This window comes from Cnephaeus nilssonii (assembly GCF_951640355.1).
Source record: "Cnephaeus nilssonii genome assembly, chromosome: 5".
Taxonomy (NCBI): domain Eukaryota; kingdom Metazoa; phylum Chordata; class Mammalia; order Chiroptera; family Vespertilionidae; genus Cnephaeus; species Cnephaeus nilssonii.
The window spans coordinates 24,643,732-24,664,496 of NC_137076.1; the positions used below are offsets into that span (position 1 = coordinate 24,643,732).

Genomic DNA, 20,765 nt, shown 5'->3' on the forward strand with positions numbered 1-20,765 from the left:
AGCCTTATCTGACCTGGGGAAAAGGCGGTTAGCCACCTCCAACTGTTCTTTTCATTTTTAAAAATGTTTTTATTGTTTTTTGTTTGTTTGTTTGTTTTTAGAGAAAAGGAGGGGGATAGAGAGATAGAAACATCATCAATCTATCAGCTGCCTCCTACTGAGGATTAAGCCTGCAACCCAGGTATGTGCCCTGCCCAAGAATAGAACTGGTGACCACTTGGTGCATGAGACTACACTCAACCATTGAGCCACACCAGCCAGGCCAGAGCATGTTTTTAATGTTATCTTCTGTGCTGTTCCTAAGTTTGCTATTAAATTACATTAAACTATAAAAAATATAATAAAATGCTTAGGAACAAATTTAACCAAGGAGGAGAACGAGATGTATACTGAAAACCACAAGACATTCATGAAAAATTGAAAGACACAAGTAAATGAAAAGGTATCCCATGTTCATGTACTGGAAGAATATTTTTAAAATCTTCATACAACCCAAAGTCATCTAAAGATTCAATGCAATCCCTAGTAACATGCAGGAGGCAGTGATCAATGATGTTTCTCTCATTGATGTTTCTATCTCGCTATCTCTCTCCCTACCTCTCTCTCTATAAATAAATAAAAACACATTTTTTTTAAAAAGTTTCTCACCATCTTTAGCCCAGCCAGTGTGTGTGGCTCAGTGGTTCAGCATCAACCTATGAACCAGGAGGTCATGCTTCGATTCCCAGTTGGGGGTGTGCCAGAGGCAGCCAATCAATGTTTCTCATCACTGATGTTTCTATCTCTCCCTCTTCCTTCCTCTCTGAAATCAATACAAATACATTTTTTAAAAGAAAGTATTTTTTAAATGGATTAAAGACTTAAATGTAAGACCTGAGCCCTAGCTGGTTTGGCTCAGTGGATAGAGCGTCAGCCTGCAGATGTTATAGACTGAATATGTGTGTCTCCCCAAATTCATATGTTGAAGTCCTACCTAACCCAATGTGATGATGTTAGACATGGGGGCTTTGGTCGGTAATTCAGGTCAGATGAGGTCTGAGGGTAGATGGGATGGTGCCCTGAGAAGAAGAGACACCAGAGGTATCTCCCCCCTCCCCCCTGCCCCCACCATGTGAGGACATAGCAAGAGGTGGCTGTCGGTAAGCCAGGAAGAGAGCACTCACCAGTAATTGAATTAATTGTCTGGCACTTTGGTCTTGGACCTCCCAGTCTCCAGAACTGTGAGCAATAACTGTCTGTCCTTCAAGCCACCTGGTCTGTGTTTAGAATCCTGAGCTGACGAAGAACGAGAGCAAAGAATTAAAAACCCATCACATCAGAGATGTGTCACAGAGGCGACAGTGTGTTGGGGTTAAGCCCGAGCTTTGCAGTTGGAAAGAACGGAGTTCACCTTGGACAAGCCACTTGAGCTCTCTGAACCTCCATTTGCTCTTCTGTCAAGTGATAAGGCTGTTGTGAAGCCGCCATTAAACTGCATGACACATGGGCTGGCATCAGGTGAGCCTCAGTGAGAAGGGCAGGTGCTGTTATTGCGTGTGCAGTTGTTCATGCAATGACACTGTGGGGCAGGCAGGGCCCGGTCCTCCACGACTTCAGGCGGCAGGCTGACGGGCTTGGGAGCCCTGGGAGAAGTGGAGCAGGGGAGAGGCAGGGAAAGATACCCTGGAGACGGGGATGGACAAGCAGGAATTAAAGGCCGGGACAGGTACCCAACACCCAGGTGATGGGTGTCTGGCCCTGGGTGGTGGCCATGGGGATGGCAGGCATGAGAGGAAGAGAGGTGTTCAGGACAAGTATAGGCATGGTAACCCCGTGACCCAGGTTGGGAGCAGCAGTTTAGGGGATAAGGAGTATATCAGGAGTTCAGTTTTGACCTAGCTTTGTAAATAAATGGCAAAAAATGCCCTTCTTTCTGCCCAGGATAACTTTTCTTTTCTTTTCTTTTCTTTTGTTAATTTTCACCTGAAGGTATTTTTCCGTTGATCTTTTAGAGAGAGTGGAAGAGAGAGGGAAATATCGATGTGAGAGAAACACATCGATTGGTTGCATGAGCCTGCAGCCAAGGCATGAGCTCTTGAGCCCTTGAGGGGAACCGAACCTGGGACCCTTCAGTCCGCAGTCCGCAGGCCACGCTCTATCCACTGAGCCAACCCGGCTAGGGCCAGGATGGCTGTTCTCACTGTGCCTTCCTGAAAAACTCCTACTGGTCCTTGAACGCGGACCAAAGACCCCTCCTCTGAAAACCTCTCTCTAGAAGCCAACACAATCTGCAATTTCCTGAGAAGAGCGAGGTTCATCGGTTACCCTGCAAACATCTGACTCCCGACACGTTCACTCCTCACTCCTCTGGGAGAGGCTCTAGGACAGTCCTTGGCCGAATCCATTGCAGGACCCTCTGCGCAGCGCACAGTGGGCTGGGAGGAAGCCTTTGCGCACCAAAAAGAGCGGTCAGCCGATGTCGCTGCAGTTCAGGCTGTAGCCACACGGGGGCAGCAATGAACAGGTCAAGGATCCGAAAGGTATTCAGGCTCCGGCGTTCCGCTCCTTTTTTTTTTTTTTTAATTTAATGAGTAAAAGGGGTATAACCCCCCACGACCCAGTTTTTCCCATCTGCCCCAGGCACCCAGTGGAAGTTACACAAAACCTAAATCAGATCAGTCCCTCCTCTACTGAGTTCTCCACTGAGCCACCTCACTGGGGATAAAAGCTCCTCCCCCGCAGCCCCCGCAGCCCCTCGCATCTGCCCCACACACGCCCTCCTCCCCTCCCCGCCTTCATGTCCTCCCACTGTCCCCCTCGCTCCCTCTGCTCCAGCCACACTAGCCTTTCGGTTCCTAAAATCAAACTCATTAGTGTCTGGGTTTGGGGTCAGCTTCGGTGCCTCGAATAGTCCATCTTTGTAGTTAATTTGTAAATGTGTAATCCGTTTAAGAGATACCTTGAGAAACACGGTTTCCCTTCAGCCTGTGCTTCCAGCTGCAGCTATTATGTGACTTTTACACCTGGCCACGCGGACCATCGCTTTCCAAGAGGCCATTGGCTCCTTGTGGAAATGCAGTGGGTTGAATTCGCTTCAACATTTTATTTATTTTTATTTTATTTATTTATGAATACTGAAACACTTTATTTTTAATATTTCAAGAAAAACTTAAATATAATAATGTTACATGCAATAAACCTTAATATCTCAAGAAAAACTATCTTAAATATAATAATGTTACATGCAATAAACATTAATATTTCAAGAATAAAAGAATTTTAAGTATAATAATATTACCAAAACTGTACTAACATAGTATGATATCACAAAAATTGTAGGAAATATTAAAAATCTGCAAATAACAGGATTACTTCTAAAACATTTTTTTCCTCTGGCTCAGTTTATGCTGTTCATTATATTCCACAAATGGGTGAGATCATGTGATATTTATCTTTCTCTGACTGGCTTATTTCACTTATCATGATGCTCTCCAGTTCCATCCTTGCTGTTGCAAATGGTAAGAATTCCTTCTTTTTTACAGCGGCATAGTATTCCATTGGGTAGATGTACCACACTTTTTCTAATCCACTCATCTGCTGATGGGCACTTAGGCTGTTTCCAAATCTTAGCTATGGTGAATTGTGCTGCTATGAACATTGGGGTGCATATATCCTTTCTGATCGGTGTTTCTGGTTTCTTGGGATATAGTCCTAGAAATGGGATCACTGGGTCAAATGAGAGTTCCATTTTTAATTTTTTGAGGACACGCCATACTGTTCTCCACAGTGGCTGCACCAGTCTGCATTCCCACCAGCAGTGCACCAGGGTTCCTTTTTCTCCGCATCCTCGCCAGCACTTGTTTGTTGATTTGTTGATGACAGCCATTCTGACAGGTGTGAGATGGTACCTGTTTGTTGTTTTGATTTGCATATTTTGGATGATTAGTGACTTTGAGCATGTTTTCACATGTCTCTCGACCTTCTTTATGTCCTCTTTCGAAATGTGTCTATTTAGGTCCTTTGCCCATTTTTTTTATTGGATTGTTTATCTTCCTTTTGTTAAGTTGTGTGAGTTCCCTATAAATTTTGGAAATTAAACTCTTATTAGAGATAACATTGGCAAATATGTTCTCCCATGCAGTGGGCTTTCTTGTTGTTTTGTTGATGGTTTCTTTTTAAAAATCTATATATTTTAGATGGCCTTTATTAAAGTGATAAATTTTATTCTTTAATCTGCTAAATGCCACCACCAGCAAGCCCTTCTGAGGTCCTTAGCAGTTATTATAAATTTGAACATGAAACATATAAATAGGGGGCAATGTATTATCTTAAACATTCTGTACTGCTTCTAAACTCAAATTATCTTATACTCTTCAATTTAAAGTTATCAGCCTGAAATCAATTAGTCGTCTCTGGAAGGAGCCACAAAAATCTCGTAAGCTTGTTCCCTCCCAGTGGTAGCCAGGGTAAGCTGGGGGACAGAGTAGGAGGGAGGCTTCTCACTGTGAACTATTTGGGATTTTAAAAATTGAGATTAGGGGAGGGGGCTTCAACATATGCATGCGCCCTGATTGGGAACCGAATAATACACATAATAGCCCTGGCCGGTGTGTTCAGTGGTTAGAGCGTCGGCTGGCTCATGCACCCAAGGGTTGTGGCTTCCATTCCAGATCAAGGGTACGGCCTTGGGTGCAGGTTCAACCTGCAGGATGCCTGCAGGAGGCAACCAATCTGTGTGTGTGTGTGTCTCTCTCTCCCTCTCCCTCTCCCTCTCTCCCTACCTCCCTCCCTCCCTCTCTCCCTTCAATGCTCTCTAAAAATCAATGGAAAAAATATCTTTGGGTGAGGATCAGCAATAACAATAATACATGTAATAGTAATGGTAATAATATTAAGCAGTGACAGCTGGCTTAGAGTGAGTGATTGCTCCGGCAAGGTGTTATTCCGCAGGTTCCATCTGCGGCAGGTCTTCTGGTCCACACAACATCCTGAACTGCGCGACGGTCACAGCATCCACGTTAAAGATGAAGAAATGAGGCCCAGGAAGGTACACCCAGCCAACAGTCCCACAGATGAATGCCATCAGAGGCGCTGGAGCACCCAGGCCCGGCCTTTGAGCGGCCGTCCAGAGCGCCAACCCTGGGTCTCCCCGACCGCAGGCTCATCTCCCTCAGCAATCGTCCACGCTTTCCTCAGCGTGACTGTCTAGGTAAATATTGTCTTCCTGGTTACAAAAATATTACCAGCCCGGCTGGCGTGGCTCAGTGGTTGAGCATTGACCTATGAACCAGAGGGTCACGGGTCGGTTCCCAGTTGGGGCGCATGCATGCAGGCTCAATCCCCAGGAGAGGGCTGAAGGAGGCAGCCGATCAATGATTCTCTCTTATCATTGATGTTTCTATCTCTCTCTCCCTTCCTCTCTGAGGTCAATACAAATATTTAAAAATATATTTATCACCAGCTTATAATGTTTAAAGAGGAATTAAGTAAAGAAATGAATAGCTGAAACCGGTTTGGCTCAGTGGATAGAGCGTCGGCCCATGGACTGAAGGGTCCAAGGTTCGATTCCGGTCAAGGGCATGTACCTTGGTTGCAGGCACATCCCCAGTGGGGGATGTGCAGGGGGCGGCTGATCGATGTTTCTCTCTCATTGATGCTTCTGGCTCTCTGTCCCTCTCTGTAAAAGAAGGGCCTCTCTGTAAAAAAATCAATAAAATATATTTTTTTTAAAAAGAAATGAATAAAGTAGAAATTAATAAAGTCCCATAGCAGCTCTCCCCAGAGGATACCACTCTTCATTTGGTTTCTGTTGGCACCAGAATTTCTTCTTGGTGTGTAGCACCGAGCACTTGCAGTTTTGTATCGAGATATAGTGTGACTGCCCTAATTGGTTTGGCTCAGTGGATAGAGCATCGGCCTGTGGACTGAAAGGTCCCAGGTTTAATTCCAGTCAAGGGCATATGCCTGGGTTGTGGGCACATCCCCAGTAGGAGGTGTGCAGGATGCGGCTGATTGATGTTTCTCTCTCATCGATGTTTCTAACTCTCTATCCCTCTCCCTTCCTCTCTGTAAAAAATCAATAAAATATATATATTTTTAAAAGATATAGCGTGACTGATGGATAGCTAGGTAGGCAGGTAGATGTAGACAGTGATAGAGAGATATCGGTAAACAGAAATATAAAGATAGATGTATAGACAGTCAGATGGTACACATTTGTCTTTGACTTGCTTTGTTCCAGAATGATCTTTTTTTAAATGTTTTTATTGATTTCAAAGAGGAAAGGAAAGGGAGAGAGAGACAGAAACATCAATGATGAGAGAGAATCATTGATCAGCTGCCTCCGGCACACCCTACACTGGGGATGGAGCCCGCAACCTAGGCACGTGCCTTGACCAGGAATTGAACCGTGACCTCCTGGTTCATAGGTCGCTGCTCAACCACTGAGCTACACCAGCCAGGCCAGACTGATTTTAAAAACTCGGCTTGGACCCCATCCTCCGAACCTGTCACTCTCCAGATAGATCAAGCGCCCACTCCATAGCTCCAGGCCCTTGTTCCTATGGCCCCTTCGGCCTCTGTTCCCACCTCCTGATGCCTTCCACCGGCCTCTGCCCTCCGGCTCTCCTCAGACCACTCGTGCCAGTCTGGTGCCCACCTCCCCTCACTGACCGGAGCTTGTCAGTGCCCACTGGGTGCCCACTCAGACCTGCACTATGGGAACTCCTGGTGGGGAGGATGGGGAAAGGGTGCTTGACAAGGGTGGACACTGAGAAGTGGGTGCTGGGGTGCTAATTGTATCCGGGCCGTCTGAGGGGGTGGCACTTCAGCCAAGTACTCGATGACAGAGAGATGGGGGGAGCGCGGTCCAGTGGAGAGAACGGCGAGTGCAAAGGCCCTGAGGTGGGAATAAGCTGTCCTTCCTGTGACTTGAGGGCTGTGCCCAGGATGTGAGAGATGCCGAATCTAATCAGGGGTCACTGAAGGCTCTCTAAGACACTCCAGGGCAGGTTACCAACCACAACACCACTGACATTAGAACCGAAGCAGCCGGAACGGAGTTGGTGGAATCCACTCAAGGCATGAAGCCAGGAGGGGGGTCGGGGAGGCTGCACATTCAATCCAGAGGGAAGTGGGGTCCTGAAAGGGCACCCCTCCGCTCCATCATCCCCCAAATGAGCCTGTGTGCGCCTGTATTCCAGATGCCAGGGAAACACAACAGGGACGTTCTTATCCCAGTGGAGATCTCTCTGGTGGGGAGACAGACCAAAAACAAGATGTGTGGTTTGTTGGGTCATGATAAGGGTGACGGAGAAAAATGCAGCAGGAGAGGGAGTCAGATGGGGGTGGAGGGTGCATTTTAGATAAAGAAACTTGAATACAACGGGAAAGGAGCACAGGGTTGCGGGGGGGGGGGGGGGGGGGGAGGTGATCTGAAAGGGAAGAGCCTTCTAGGCAAATGGAACAGCAAGTGCCAAGGCCCTGAGGTCAGAGGTGGCCCTATTCCAGGAGGGTGAAAAGGCCAGAGAAGAGCAAGGGGAGAGGGGAGGAGTGGGCAGGGCACAGAGGTGCCAAAGGAAGAGCTCAACCATGGGATGGACGTGGCTGTTGGGAAGCCAGGCAGGACTGGAGGGGGCGGGAGGCTCTGAGCCAAACCCTGATCCACCCTCACAGAAAATCAGCAGAGCAGGGACCCCTGGGCAAACGGAGGGAGAACAGCATATTCAGAATCCGGGAGATGACAGAGCAATTGCCAAGAATCCACAAAGTCATGGGCACAAGCTTTTGCATACTTTTTAATTTAAATATATATATATATAATGTTAACACTTTAAGATTTTATGAAATAGTAGCACTAGCATCCCATTTTTCTGTTTCTTGTTTTTGTTTTTTGTTCATTTTCACCCGAGGATATTTTTCCATTCATTTTTAGAGAGAGTGGGAGGGAGGGTGAGAGACACAGAGAGAGAAACACTGATGTGAGAGAGACATCAGTTGGTTGCCTCCTGCATGTGCCCCAATCAGGGCTGCCAGTGATCAAGTCTGCAACCCAGGTAAGTGCCCTGGACCGGGATCGAACTTGGGACCCTTCAGTCTCGGGCTGACGCTCTCTCCACTGAGCCGAACTGGCCAGGGCCATCCCATCTTTCTGAAGACAAATGTAGGCATAGAAAAATCAACGGAAAAGAAAAATGAATGAATAGTGACTCTCCAGGCAGAGAGATTACTGGAGAGTGTAATTGTTTTCTTTGTGCTTTTCAGTATTTTCCAATTTTTCTATAAAGACCACGTCTTACAATAAGATAAAAAATATATACATTTTAAAACATATTTTTAAAAATACACTTTTTATTGATTTCAGAGAGGAAGGGAGAGAGGGATAGAAACATCAATGATGAGAGAATCACTGGTCTGCTGCCTCATGCACGCCCCTTACTGGGGATTGAGCCCACAACCCAGGTATGTGCTCTTGACTGGAATCGAACCCGAGACCCTTCAGTCCACAGGCCATTGCTCTATCCACTGAGCCAAACTAGTTAGGGCTAAAAAATATAAATTTGCGTGGTGTTAAAAAAATACAGAAAGCATAGATTACTCCTAAAACACTCCTGTACCAACCACATGAAGAAGCAAATGTTAACATTTGGTCCTAATTGGTTCTGATCATTTCTTTTTTCCTTTTTTGTGAAAACAAATAAACAAAAACAAAAAACAGTAGGGATGGAGTTGAAGCCCCTTCCCAACCCCTTTGTCACCCCACCCTGATTCCACTCCCCTGCCTGTCTCCCCAGAAACAGCCCCTGCCCTGAACCTGGAGTGAGGGTCCTGTTTCCTGTACTAGGATTTCCATTTGACCACAGATATGTTAAGAGGAAGTCTGTATTTGTTCTGCTGGCAAAATAATTAACAGGGCTTTTTAAGCAACATTCCAAACAGTACATCCTATATAATCCTATATAATAAAAAGGTAATATGCAAATTGACCATCATGCCCTTGCACAAGATGGCTGCCCCCATGTGGTCACAAGATGGCCACCACAAGATGGCCAGCAGGGGAAGGCAGTTGGGGGCAACCAGGCCTGCAGGGGAGGGAGGGCAGTTGGGGGGGACCAGGCCTGCAGGGGAGGGAGGGCAGTTGGGGGGACCAGGCCTGCAGGGGAGGGCAGTTGGGGGCAACCAGGCCGGCAGGGGAGGGCAGTTGGGGGCAATCAGACCAGCAGGGGAGCAGTTAGGCATCGATCAGGCTGACAGAGGAGTGGTTAGGGAGTGATCAGGCTGGCAGGCAGAAGTGGTTAGGGGAAATCAGGCAGGCAAGCAGGCAAGTGGTTGGGAGCCAGCAGTGCTGGATTGTGAGAGGGATGTCTGACTGCCGGTTTAGGCCCGATCCCCCAAGGGGTCCCAGATTGGAGAGGGTGCAGGCTGGGCCTCTAGTAAAAAATGGAGAGAGAACGCCTACTCCCAAAGGAAGGAGAGCCATTACTGGCTAGCATACACGTTTCTCCAGCGTGTCAGCCCAGCAGGGAGGGCTTTCCTGCCTGTGCTGCTCACTGCTGTGTCAGCCGGTACTGGGCAAACAGTGGTGCTTAATACATGGTGAAAACATTCTTACGTTTCTTGGATTAAACCCATTTTCAAAGTAAACTATCTTAATTTGGAATATTTTAGATTTACAGAAAAGTTGCAAAAACTAATGCCAAGCGCTTGGACGGGCTCCTCCCTGTTTCCCCTGTAGCCATAACCACCTTAACTACTAAGAAATTGTGTTTCTTGGTTGTGTTACAATTCACAAACCTGCAGGCTTTGGTTGGGTGTCACCAGTTTTTGCACCAACGCCCCCTCTCTGGCCCAGGATCCCACATTTCCTTGTGTCCTCACGCCTGCGGGGTCTCAGCCAGTCTGTGACACTCCTCGGACTTTTTTCTTCTTCATGACTGGGGCATGTTTGCAGAGCCTGGATTCCTCTGTTGAAGTGTATCCCTCCGTTGAAGTGTATCTGGTACTGTGCTCATCATTAGCCCGAGGCCACCGGCTGCTGGAAGAAACCCCAGAGGTCAGGCGCCCTCCCCACTACATTCTGTCAGGGCCACGGGATATCAAGCACTGGCCACTGGGACGTTAGCCAGGGCCGTCTGGTTAAGGTGGTGTCCGCCAGGGGTCTCCACTGTGCCATTCCCAGCTTTTGCTTTTCCTTACTTTATTCACTGGATGAGAGTCAATCACTTTTGAGCCCTGTCCACACCCAAAGGAAGGATGCTCCATCCTCAGTGGATAGAGCGTCGGACTTCGGGCTGAAGGGTCTGGAGTCGGATTCTGGTCAAGAGCACATGCCCGGGTTGCCCCCTGGATCCCCGGGGGAGGGGAGGCCTGCAGGAGGCAGCAGAATCAATGATTCTCTCTCATCATCGATGTTTCTCTCTCTTAAATCAATAAAAAAAAAATGTTTTTTAAAGGAGGCTGGAAAGACTGAGTCCTGGCTCCCGAGGGGCCTTTGACTGACATGATTTGGAATTCTTTCTAAGGAAGATTTGACTCGCTTGCCCTCACACCCATTTTAAAGACCAGAAGACTGAGGGTGGAGACTTCCTCACTAGACGGTGGCCCAGCCCAGGGCCAGGCCCCACCCAGCGCTGGACCAGGGCTGCGGCGCCCCCAGTGTGAAGGCAGGTGGCGACTCTGGGCCCGCGTGGGGGGCCGGGGCGGAAATCGGGCCCCGAAGCCGCCGTCGGGAGCCCCAATCGTGTTTGCGCTGCCAGCGCCGTGGGGCGGGGCGGCGGGGCGGCCGGGCAGGATTCCGGGGCGTGGCCAGCCGGGCCAGGTGGGAGCGCGGGGCCGCAGAGCACACCTGGGCCCGCCCCGGGCTCGCGGGCCGGGGGCCCTGAACGCGGGGCACCCCCCCCCCCCACGGCGAGCGCCCCGCACTTGAGCAGCGCGGCTCCCCCGGCGCCTGGCGTTGACCTTGACCCCGGGCCCCAGCCAACCACAGGTGAGACCCGCCCTGCAGGTGTAGACGTGCCGGCCGACTCCCGTGGGAGGGGTCCCCCCGGGTCCTTGTGACCCACTTCCTGTTACCCCGGGACTGCCAGCCGTGCTGGGTGACCCCGGGGCCCCTGTTCACCCTGCGGGGGCTGCAGGCGGCAGCCCGAGTGTGCAGGGGCTATTCCGGCCAGAAGAGGGAGGCCGCGAGTGCAGGGTAAGTCAGCCGGGCCACACGTGCAGGGGCGCCGGTGCGCAGGCGCCTGTCCCAGGGGCTGGGGTTACCCGGAGAGCCTCCCAGTTAAAAGCCCCAGGTCACATGCAGTGCCATCAGCTGCCTCCCGCCTGGGTTCCTCCTGCAGGAATGGGGGCAGGGAGGAGAGGAAGGTGTGGGCAGGACTTCCTGGAAAAGGGGGACTCTTCTGTTGGGGGGCGGGGGGGGGGGGGGAGTGACCCTGGGACACACACTCAGATGTTGTCAAACACACCACACGCACCATACACACCACTCACGCTAGAGACACAGTGCAGGCACGCACCACCACCCAGGCACCAAACGGGGACTCCCAAGTCCTCGCCCCACACAGCTTCTGGCACACATCACAGACATTGGGCCTTATCTGCTCGGGGCACACGGCAGACATGTGACCTCGGCAGCTCAGACACACCCAGACACAGGCAGGACGCGGACACCCAGATGTGTCTGGCTGGGGCACACGCAGCATGCCACAGCGGCACCTCAGGCCCCAGCACAGACAAGCCCCCAGGTCAGAGCCGTGACTGCGGTGGTGGGCGGGGCTACACTTGTGTGCCAGACCCCCACCCACCCCCTGCCCACGGCTGGGGAACTCCACGGCTCACATGACCCCAGGGGAGGGCCTCTGGAACAGCCCTGGAGAAACTGCCTCATCCTCACTGATGATCCATTTCCGCCCCAGAGCATAAAGGCTCCGTGACCCTGGCCAGTCCTGCCCTGGAACGCAGCCGCCCCTTGGACTGTGCCAAGTACCCGGCCAGTGCCTCCGCCGGGGTGAGTGCTGGGTCCGGGATGAGGGCGGGCAGAGTGGGCCTGCGTGGCCACCCTTCCTGGCCCCTGGCCGGACGCCACCTACCCGCTCACCCTCCCAGCCAACTTTGCCCTGAAGTCCTGGGAACCAGGGCACCCGGGAGGTTCCCGCTGGGCCACAGCGGGGCAAGGGGGTGTCTCCTGCCCACGCCTCAGCCCGGGTCCCCAGACTCTTGTCTCTCGCCTCCCAGATGGACACAAGGACAGTGCTGCTCGTCCTGCAAGCCATGCTGGTGCTCCCCCTGGCTGATGGCGCTGCCCCCGTCCTGCGCTTTGTGGCTGTGGGGGACTGGGGCGGGGTCCCCAACGCCCCATTCTACACAGCCCGGGAGACGGCCAACGCCAAGGAGATTGCCAGGACTGCGAAGATCCTCGGCACAGACTTCATCCTGTCGCTGGGGGACAATTTCTACTTCACCGGCGTGCAGGATGCCGAGGACAAGCGGTTCCAGGTGTGTGCCACTGGGGCGGGGGCGGGGGACACGCGGGGAAGCCGTGGTCAACTTCCGACTCTGAAGGACGCAGAGGGAAGCCGCCGACGCTTGTGGGGACCTGGAGCTCTCAGGGTCTCTCTTGTCCTCGGCTCCTGAGTTGGTGAGGGCATTGGGGTGCTGCTTGACCCTGGGGTGGGGGTGCCCTTTCTGTCTGCTGCAGGAGACCTTTGAGGATGTGTTCTCTGACCCCTCCCTCCGCAATGTGCCCTGGTACGTGCTGGCTGGCAACCATGACCACCTGGGCAACGTCTCGGCACAAATTGCCTACTCCAGGATCTCCAAGCGCTGGTGAGCCTGCTCCCCCCCACCCACCCCCCAGGCCTCGCTCAGGGGCACAGAGGGGCCCCCGCTGGCCTGAGCGGACCCTGGGGCCTCTCCACCCAACGTGCGTGCACACCGCCCCTGTGCCCCCCACAGGAACTTCCCCAGCCCTTACTACCGCCTGCGCTTCAAGATCCCACGGTCCAATGTGACCGTGGCCATCTTCATGCTGGACACAGTGACACTGTGCGGCAACTCGGACGACTTCCTGAGCCAGCAGCCACAGAGGCCCCGCGACCCACAGCTGGCCCGAACACAGCTGTCCTGGCTCAAGAAGCAGCTGGCGGCGGCCAAGGAGGACTATGTGCTGGTGGCCGGCCACTACCCAATCTGGTCCATTGCTGAGCACGGGCCCACCCACTGCCTGGTCCGTCAGCTGCAGCCGCTGCTGGCCACGTACAAGGTCACCGCCTACCTGAGTGGCCACGACCACAACCTACAGGTGAGGGACCTGCGGGTGGGGTAGGGTGGGGAGCCAGATAACGGGCCACCACCGCAGTGGATGTGCCACGTGGCACATTGGGATCCTCCTGCTGTTTGGGGTTCCCCCAGATGTCACGCTCCCTCAAACTCCATGTTCTTTAACCAGGGAAACAACCCCAAGTCCCCCCAAAGCTATCATGATGGCTACCAGTTGCCAGTAGCTTACTCAGTGCAGACTTGTGAAGTAGGATCAGTACACTCCTGCAGGTGGGGAAACTGAGGCCCACAGGGGGTGTATGTTGCTTGCCCCAAAGTGACTGGAGAGCCTGGACTCAAGAGAGGTGGGCACCAAGCCCGTGGTCGGCCTCACTGAGGGGCTGGGGGCTCCCCTGACCCCGAGGCCTCCATCCGCAGTACCTTCAGGATGAGGACGGCATCGGCTACATACTGAGCGGGGCTGGTAACTTCATGGACCCCTCGAGGAGGCACTTCCGCAAGGTTCCCAGCGGCTACCTGCGCTTCCACTACGGGGTTGAGAACTCACTGGGCGGCTTCACCTACGTGGAGATCAGCCCCAAAGAGATGAGCATCACTTACATCGAGGCCTCCGGCAAGTCCCTCTTCAAGACCAAACTGCCCAGGCAAGACCGGCTTGAGCACTTGTGAGGGGCCGGAGGCAGAGAGACTTCCCTGCCAGTGGGGTGGTGGGGCCCCCTGCCCCTTGGCAGGACTTCTCAGGGGCCTGTGGTTCACGCTCTTGAACCTGACATCCTTCTGTCACTGCCAAATATTCAATAAAAGAATAGATGCGCCCTGGCCGGTGTGGCTCAGTTGGTTGAGCGTCGTCCCATGCACCAAAAGGTCGCCAGCTCCATTCCTTATTAGGGCCCATGCCGGGGGGTTGCCTGTCCCCAGAGGGGGAGCATGCAGGAGGCAGCCGATCAATGTTTATCTCTCATCAATGTTTTCCGCTCTCTCACTTCCTTCCTCCCACTCCCTTCCTCTTTCTCTTAAAAAAAAATTTGTTACCAATAAAAACATTTAAAAAAAATAGATGCAAAACTGCAAATGTCCCTTTCCTGACCCTGGCGAGTTGCATCACCTGGGTTCTAGAGTGTCTGCCCCCAACCCCTTGCTGGCCTGTAACTCCATCTCTTAACCCCATCCACAGCCAGCTGGCCCCCTACGTGGATATGATTTTAAGGAAGGACTGAACAGGGCGCACCGTTCCCTTCCTCCTCTTCTCCCACAGATAGGCCTCTCCTAAACCCTAAGGGACCCCACAAGACTTGCAACCAGGGGAGCAGCTAGCAGCAGCTCGCCCCAGGCTCACCGCCTGAACCTCAGTCCCCTTTTCTCTGCCTTCCCAGTGAGCCTTGCAAAAGTGCCTTCTCGAGCCCTTCCTTGTTTCACTGTCCTGAGAGTGCTTTTGCTTCGGTCAATAAATTCTTGCTTGCTTTGCTGCACAAAAAAAAAGGCCAAACAGGGAAAAAAAATAAGGGTACAAAACAAGCCTTCCTCTCCCAGCCCAGCTCTCTAGGGACAGCCACACCGGCACTGGTGCCTCCATCAGCAAAACATCCCTCTTTATGCAAAACAACACCGTCCCCACACAGTTCTGCAACTGCTTTCTAGTTAACCACGACTCTTCTTTCTACCTAACCACAATTCAACTGTCGTAACAGAACACTCATTTTGTTCATTTCAACATGAAGTTGCTAATAAGGTCATATGGCTCAAGGTGAAGTCTCCCACCCACCTCCCTGTCTTTCCCGCCCCCTCTCCTAAAAAGAAACAACTTTTTATGACGGCTTTGTTTTCTTCCTTGTTTCCTTCCGTATATCTCTATGCAAATAAAGACAAGTGTGAATGCCTTTGTCTCCTCACTGATCTGCACCTGGCTTTTGTGTGTGTGTGTGTGTGTGGTGTTTTTTTTTCCAAACCAACTTTACTTAGGTGTAATTGACACATTTAAAGCATACAATTCCAGTCAGGCTGGTGTGGCTCAGTGGTTGAGCATCTGCCCAAGAACTAAAGAGGTCATCGATTCTGAGTCCGGGCTCATGCCTGGGTTTGGGTCTCGATCCCCAGTAGGGGGCCTGCAGGAGGCAGGCTCTCACTGATATTTCTGTCTCTCTATCCTTCTCCCTTCCTCTCTCTAAAAAAAATTAATTAAAAACCATGTTTTTAAAGCACACAGTTCCATAAACACCTACCACAATTTAGATACAGGAATAAGCATGTCCCACATCCCCAAAGGTACTTTCCTGTCCCTGCCTGTTACACCTGGAGATCTGCCTATCTGCTCTCCGTGGCTTCCGGCTCTTTCTGCGGCTATGGCTACGGAGGCCCCACGGTGTGCCTGCTCCACTGCCTATCTAACCAGCCATCTCCTGAGGGTTGCCAGGATCACATCCAATTGCTATCCTCAAACAAAGCTGCAATTAATGACCCTGTCCCTGTTTCCTGCATGAGCAGATAAGTTTGTAGAATAAACAAGACACATTCCAAAGAGCAGGACTGCCGTTCTTTTTTTGTTTGTTCTTTTTATTTTTTTTTTATTTTTATTTTTTCTGCTGCCGTTCCTTTTAACAGGCACGGAGCTTCTACCTATGTCACCCATTCCTTGCTGGGGCCCCCTTGAAATCTCCAATCTTTTCCTTTTACCAACATAGCTATGGAATTGTATGCATTCCTGGACCCAGGCTTTTGTACATCTGTGCAAATATGTATGAAAAAAAATAGAAGTCCAGAAGTGGAATTGTTTGAGGGCCTGTTTCTTTTTCTTTAAGAGGATTCTTGATTGATTGATTGATTGATTGATTGGTTTCAGGGAGAGAGTAAGAGGGTGGAAGGGAAGGAAGGAAAGAGAGAGAGAGAGAGAGAGAGAGAGAGAGAGAGAGAAAGAGAGAGAGAGAGAGACATCAATTTGCTGTTCCACTCATCCATGCAGTCACTGGTTGCTTCTTCTATGCCCTGCCCTGATATCGAACCCGCAACATTGGCGTATTAGGACCACACTAGCCAACTGAGCTACCGGCAGGGCTCAGGCCTGTTTCTTATGGTGAAGGCTGAAGGCTGAAGGCTGCAGAGAAGCCAGTTCCCCTTTGGGGAGAGTTGAGTAACAGCCACCCGGCTCCAGGCCAGTCACCGAAACTTCTCCTTTGGTCCGCCCTCAGCTGCTGCTTCAGCTGCTCCAGGGCAGGGACGCCAAACAGCCGAGACACAAAGTAACCGAGGCCACTGCTGGGAGGAACCCGGGGCAGGGGCACCTTCCATGGGCTACTTAAGAGATGTCCATCCATAGTGTTGAATTTGTTACAAGATACGCGTGTTACGGCTAAAATTAAGCAAAGCGATCTTACCCAAAGACCAGCCCTAAGGACTTTCCAACTGAGTTTACCCGGCTGGCATTATTACCAGCCAAGCTTTATGCCAAAAAAAAAAAAAAAAAAAATCATTTCTAATCCTGACCCGAGAGGGAAGGGCCATAATCAACCTTGCTTCTCAGAGGACATTACAGAAACTGAACGGATTACATGCCCAAGGTCATGCCTAGGAGTTGGCAGACTCTCAATCTTAACCGCGACAGTCACGGCAGCTCACAGCCACCCTGCCTCTTCCCACTGACTCAGAGGCTCTGGGCAGGAGTGGGTCTGAATCAGAGGTCAGCCCAATGTCCTATTGGTGGGGCCTAAACCGTGGAATTAGCCCAATGTCCTGGTTCACGGGGCCCAGAGCTTGGAAAGGAGAAGTGACACATCAAAGCTGACACAGGGAGTGAGTGGCAGGGATGGGGTTGGCCCCCTCCTCCACAACGGCCAAGTACTGCTACCAAGCACCAAGGACCGAGTCCTCTGCAGAGAGCTGGGGACACAGGAGCACCCAAAAGCATAAGGCAGGGTAGACAGTCACGCTCAGAGAGCTTCGGTCCGGCTCAGGGAACAATGCCAATCAGCACACAGCCATTGTTAGAAAGATGCCTTCTCAACTGCAAGGATTAAGATGACAGAGTTCCTCAAGGGCAGTTGCAGAAACCACTCTTCTCACTCTTCCTAAGCAACCATTTCTGATTCAGTCATCACGGGTATTATCAGGCCCCTCTCCACTCTTCACGCAGAGTGCCAGAATGGGCACCACCACCCTCAAGCAGCAACAGGTTGTCTCCAGAGAGTCAGGCCACACCCACCTCCTTACCAGCCTCCAAGAATCATGAATCAGAAGGTGAGAGACCTGCCTTACCACACAGCAAAATGCACTGTCATCAGAACAGCACAACATTGCCCTGCTAAAATTAAGCAAAGCTATCAGGTGGTGTGGCTCAGCAGTTGAGTGTTGACCCAGAAACCAAGAGTTTACTGGTTCAATTGGTTTGATTCCTGGTCAGGGCACATGCCTGGGTGTGTGCAGGAAGCAATCGATCAATGATGCTCCTCTCTCCCTCTCCCTCCCTCTCTAAAAATAAAAAATATATATTTTGAAAATATTTAAAATATATAAAAACCAGCACAACACTGGCTTCAGGAAAATGTCCAGAGGGAATCCAGAAATTCCAAGAACACACAAGAATGTGATGTAGGTTGAAGGTGGTATTGCAACTTTACAAGAAAAGGGATAATTTGCCTTGTTGAATTGCCCAGAAGACAGAGTCTGAACCCTACTTCCAACCATAAACAAGAATAAATTCCAGAGGGATCACATATTTCAGTGTAAAAATAAAAGAGTAGAAGATGGCCGAAACCGGTTTGGCTCAGTGGATAGAGCATCGGTCTGCGAACTGAAAGGTCCCAGGTTCGATTCCGGTCAAGGGCATGTACATTGGTTGCGGGCACGTCCCCAGTGGGGGATGTGCAGGAGGCAGCTGGTCGATGTTTCTCGCTCATCGATGTTTCTAGCTTTCTATCCCTCTCCCTTCCTCTCTGTAAAAAATCAATAAAATATATTTAAAAACAAACAAACAAACAAACAAACAAACAAAAAGAGTAGAAGATGAAAATGAGTATCTCCACAAAGTTCTCAATGAGATGGTTCATAGTAGTTCTATTCATCATTGTCCCAAAATTGGAAACATCCCAAAAGTCCAGCAGTAGTTGAAAGGATAAACAGGCTGGTAGCCTATCTAATAAAGAGGCAATATACTAATTGACCCTCACATTGTCACAAAGATGGCAGCACCCACAGCCAATCAGAAAGAAATATGCTAATTGACTGTCCTGCCCTCAAAGATGGCAGTGCCCACAGCCAATAAGGATGGAATATGCTAATTAACTGCCATGCCCTTAAAGATGGTGGTGCCCACAGCCACAAGATGGTGGCGCCCAGTCCCCTCAGCTCCCCAGCCACCCAGGGCCACCCGAGGCTCGGGTAACCAGGACCGGCCGAGACTTGCGCTGCCAGCAGTGGCAGCAGCAGAGGTGTGATGGGGTATCACCTTCCCCTGATTGCCAGGTCGCCTCCCGCCCCTGAGGGCTCCCAGACTGTGAGAGGGGGAAGGCTGGGCTGAGTGACCCCCCCTTCCAGTGCATAAATTTTCATGCACCGGGCCTCTAGTATCTTCATAAGGGAATATAATTCAACATAGAAAGGAACAAACTGCTGATAGATACAACATAGACTCGAAGGTAGTAAGCTGAGTAAAAGAAGCGGAATCAAAAGGCTATGTATTGTATTATTCTGTTCATGTGACTTTCTGAAAAAATATAAAGCTATAGGAAATAAAAACAGATCAGTTGTTGCCAGGGGCTAGGGGCAGGGAAGGAACTGACTACAAAGAAACAGCAGGAAACTTCTTGGAGTGATAGAAACATTCACTATCTTGATTGTATAATTTCACGTGTATATGCATATGTCAAGACATAAAATGTCAGTTTAAATACATGCAGCTTATTATCTGTCGATTATCCTATAAAATAAAAGGCTAATATGCAAATTGTCCCCTCGATGGGGAGTTTGACCAGGGGGCGGTGCCAGCTGGCCAACTACCTTCGGCCCCTCCCCCCAGCTGGCCCTGCTCCCGATCAGCCCCCCACCCCACCCCATAGGGGCAGGCGGGCAGGCCAACTTCCCATGTCCCCCCACACCCCCACCCCACCTGCCCCATCCGCCCTGACCCCACCGAGCAGAAATTCGTGCACGGGGCCTCTAGTATTGTTACAGAAAACCGGAGAAGAACCAAGCAACGCTTAGAGAGATGGAGTTACATTTATTATTATTACGCACAGGCCCAGAGGAAAATGTCTCTCAAATTCTGGGCCCCAACATGGAGGAACTTTCCCTATTTATATGTTTTACCTTCTTTGTCTCCCAAATATGGGCTGTGTCCCATCCCCTTTGCAAGTTCTTAAAGAGCCCTATGTGCAGGGGCCTTTAGATCTCAACCAAAGGCTTGGCCTGGTGCCAGCACTGATAACTTCCTCTGGGGAATGTTTATGGCCTCTCTGGAGTAGTCTTATTTTCCTTATTATTTAAGCAAGCAAGCATTTACAGAAGCCAAAATAGCAGGGTTAAAATTTTAAACAGCAGTTTTTATATAAGATGGATGCTTCAGTATCTCAATAAAGCTGTGAAGGAAGGGAAGGAGGCCGGGAAAAACTACCCTTCAGCAAATAGAGCAGTGTCCATATGCCATGGCAGAGTTGCACAATGACTTATGTAGCTACTGAAAACAAGCGTTATCTGTATACGTACCGACCATTAAGTGGAAAAAGCAAGTTGCAAGACAGCGGTTCATTGCAAGATCCCACCTGTGTGTGTTCAGGTTTGTAACCAGCACTGAGAAGGGGGCTTCCAGAAAGGCACTTCCAAGGGTAACACTGCCCCCTCGTGGGAACCTTGGAGACAGGTCCATTTGACATACAGGTTACAAGTTTATTTTCCTGAACACTCTAATGAAACAGTTCTTATCAAGGTCACCAAAGATCAAACGCAGAATTGTAGCAAGATCCAAAGGTGGTTAAAGTTGGAGAACAGCGTCTTACAAGCTCCGCCCTCACCCTGATCCAGCCATACTAGTATTTGCAATTCCTTAGCACCGGGACATTTTATTTTATTTTTTTATAGCAAAGGTGGAAATTGATTGAAGAACAAGCACAGACTCCCACGTGGGGAGGGGTAAAGAGTCCCGAGCTCCGGGATAGTTTACTAATGTGTCCCACGGTGGGGAGAGCTGGGTGGGCTGCGAGGGGCTGGGGTTTGAATCGCGAGAGGCAAGTGAGACATCCCCAAGAAGATACTGCGGCCCAGGACAGGATACCTTTCCAGCTCGGGGATGGCCGGGCCCAACGCCCCCGAAAGGCGGGAACGGCCGCCCCTGGGAAATGAAGAGAAGCAGTACTCTTAAGCGCTCAAGCCCACGCGCAGGCGCACTGCGAAACTCCCGCCGGCTCCCCTCCCCCTCCCCTTCACCCCATGAGTACGCATGCGCACAAGAAGACGTTGGAGGAGGCGGGTCCTGCTATTGGCCTATCCCGGCTGCGGGTGGGCGGGACGTAAGGGTATAAGGGGTTCCG

At 50.8% G+C, this 20,765-nt stretch overlaps 1 protein-coding gene across 3 annotated transcripts; it reads left to right on the forward strand.

The window, feature by feature from the left end:
* The first annotated feature begins 10,677 nt into the window (after nucleotides 1-10,677).
* Nucleotides 10,678-14,249, forward strand: ACP5 (acid phosphatase 5, tartrate resistant). Of its 3 annotated transcripts, none has more exons than XM_079772428.1 (6): nucleotides 10,678-10,963; nucleotides 11,892-11,983; nucleotides 12,211-12,471; nucleotides 12,674-12,801; nucleotides 12,931-13,276; nucleotides 13,672-14,249. In XM_079772428.1, the coding sequence occupies exons 3-6, from the start codon at nucleotides 12,211-12,213 to the stop codon at nucleotides 13,921-13,923; spliced, it is 987 nt and encodes a 328-aa protein (XP_079628554.1). In that variant the 5' UTR covers nucleotides 10,678-10,963; nucleotides 11,892-11,983; the 3' UTR covers nucleotides 13,924-14,249. The 3 variants fall into 3 exon arrangements, with proteins under 3 accessions (XP_079628554.1, XP_079628555.1, XP_079628553.1); XM_079772429.1 differs by lacking the exon at nucleotides 10,678-10,963 and adding an exon at nucleotides 11,014-11,170; XM_079772427.1 differs by lacking the exon at nucleotides 10,678-10,963 and adding an exon at nucleotides 11,619-11,720.
* The last annotated feature ends 6,516 nt before the right edge of the window (nucleotides 14,250-20,765 follow it).

Coding starts and splice junctions, on each gene's coding strand:
- ACP5 (XM_079772427.1), top strand. CDS start 11,651: ATGTGTCTGGCTGGGGCACACGCAGCATGCCACAGCGGCACCTCAGGC. Junction 12,472..12,673: donor CCGAGGACAAGCGGTTCCAG/GTGTGTGCCACT, acceptor TGTCTGCTGCAG/GAGACCTTTGAGGATGTGTT. Junction 13,277..13,671: donor GCCACGACCACAACCTACAG/GTGAGGGACCTG, acceptor CTCCATCCGCAG/TACCTTCAGGATGAGGACGG.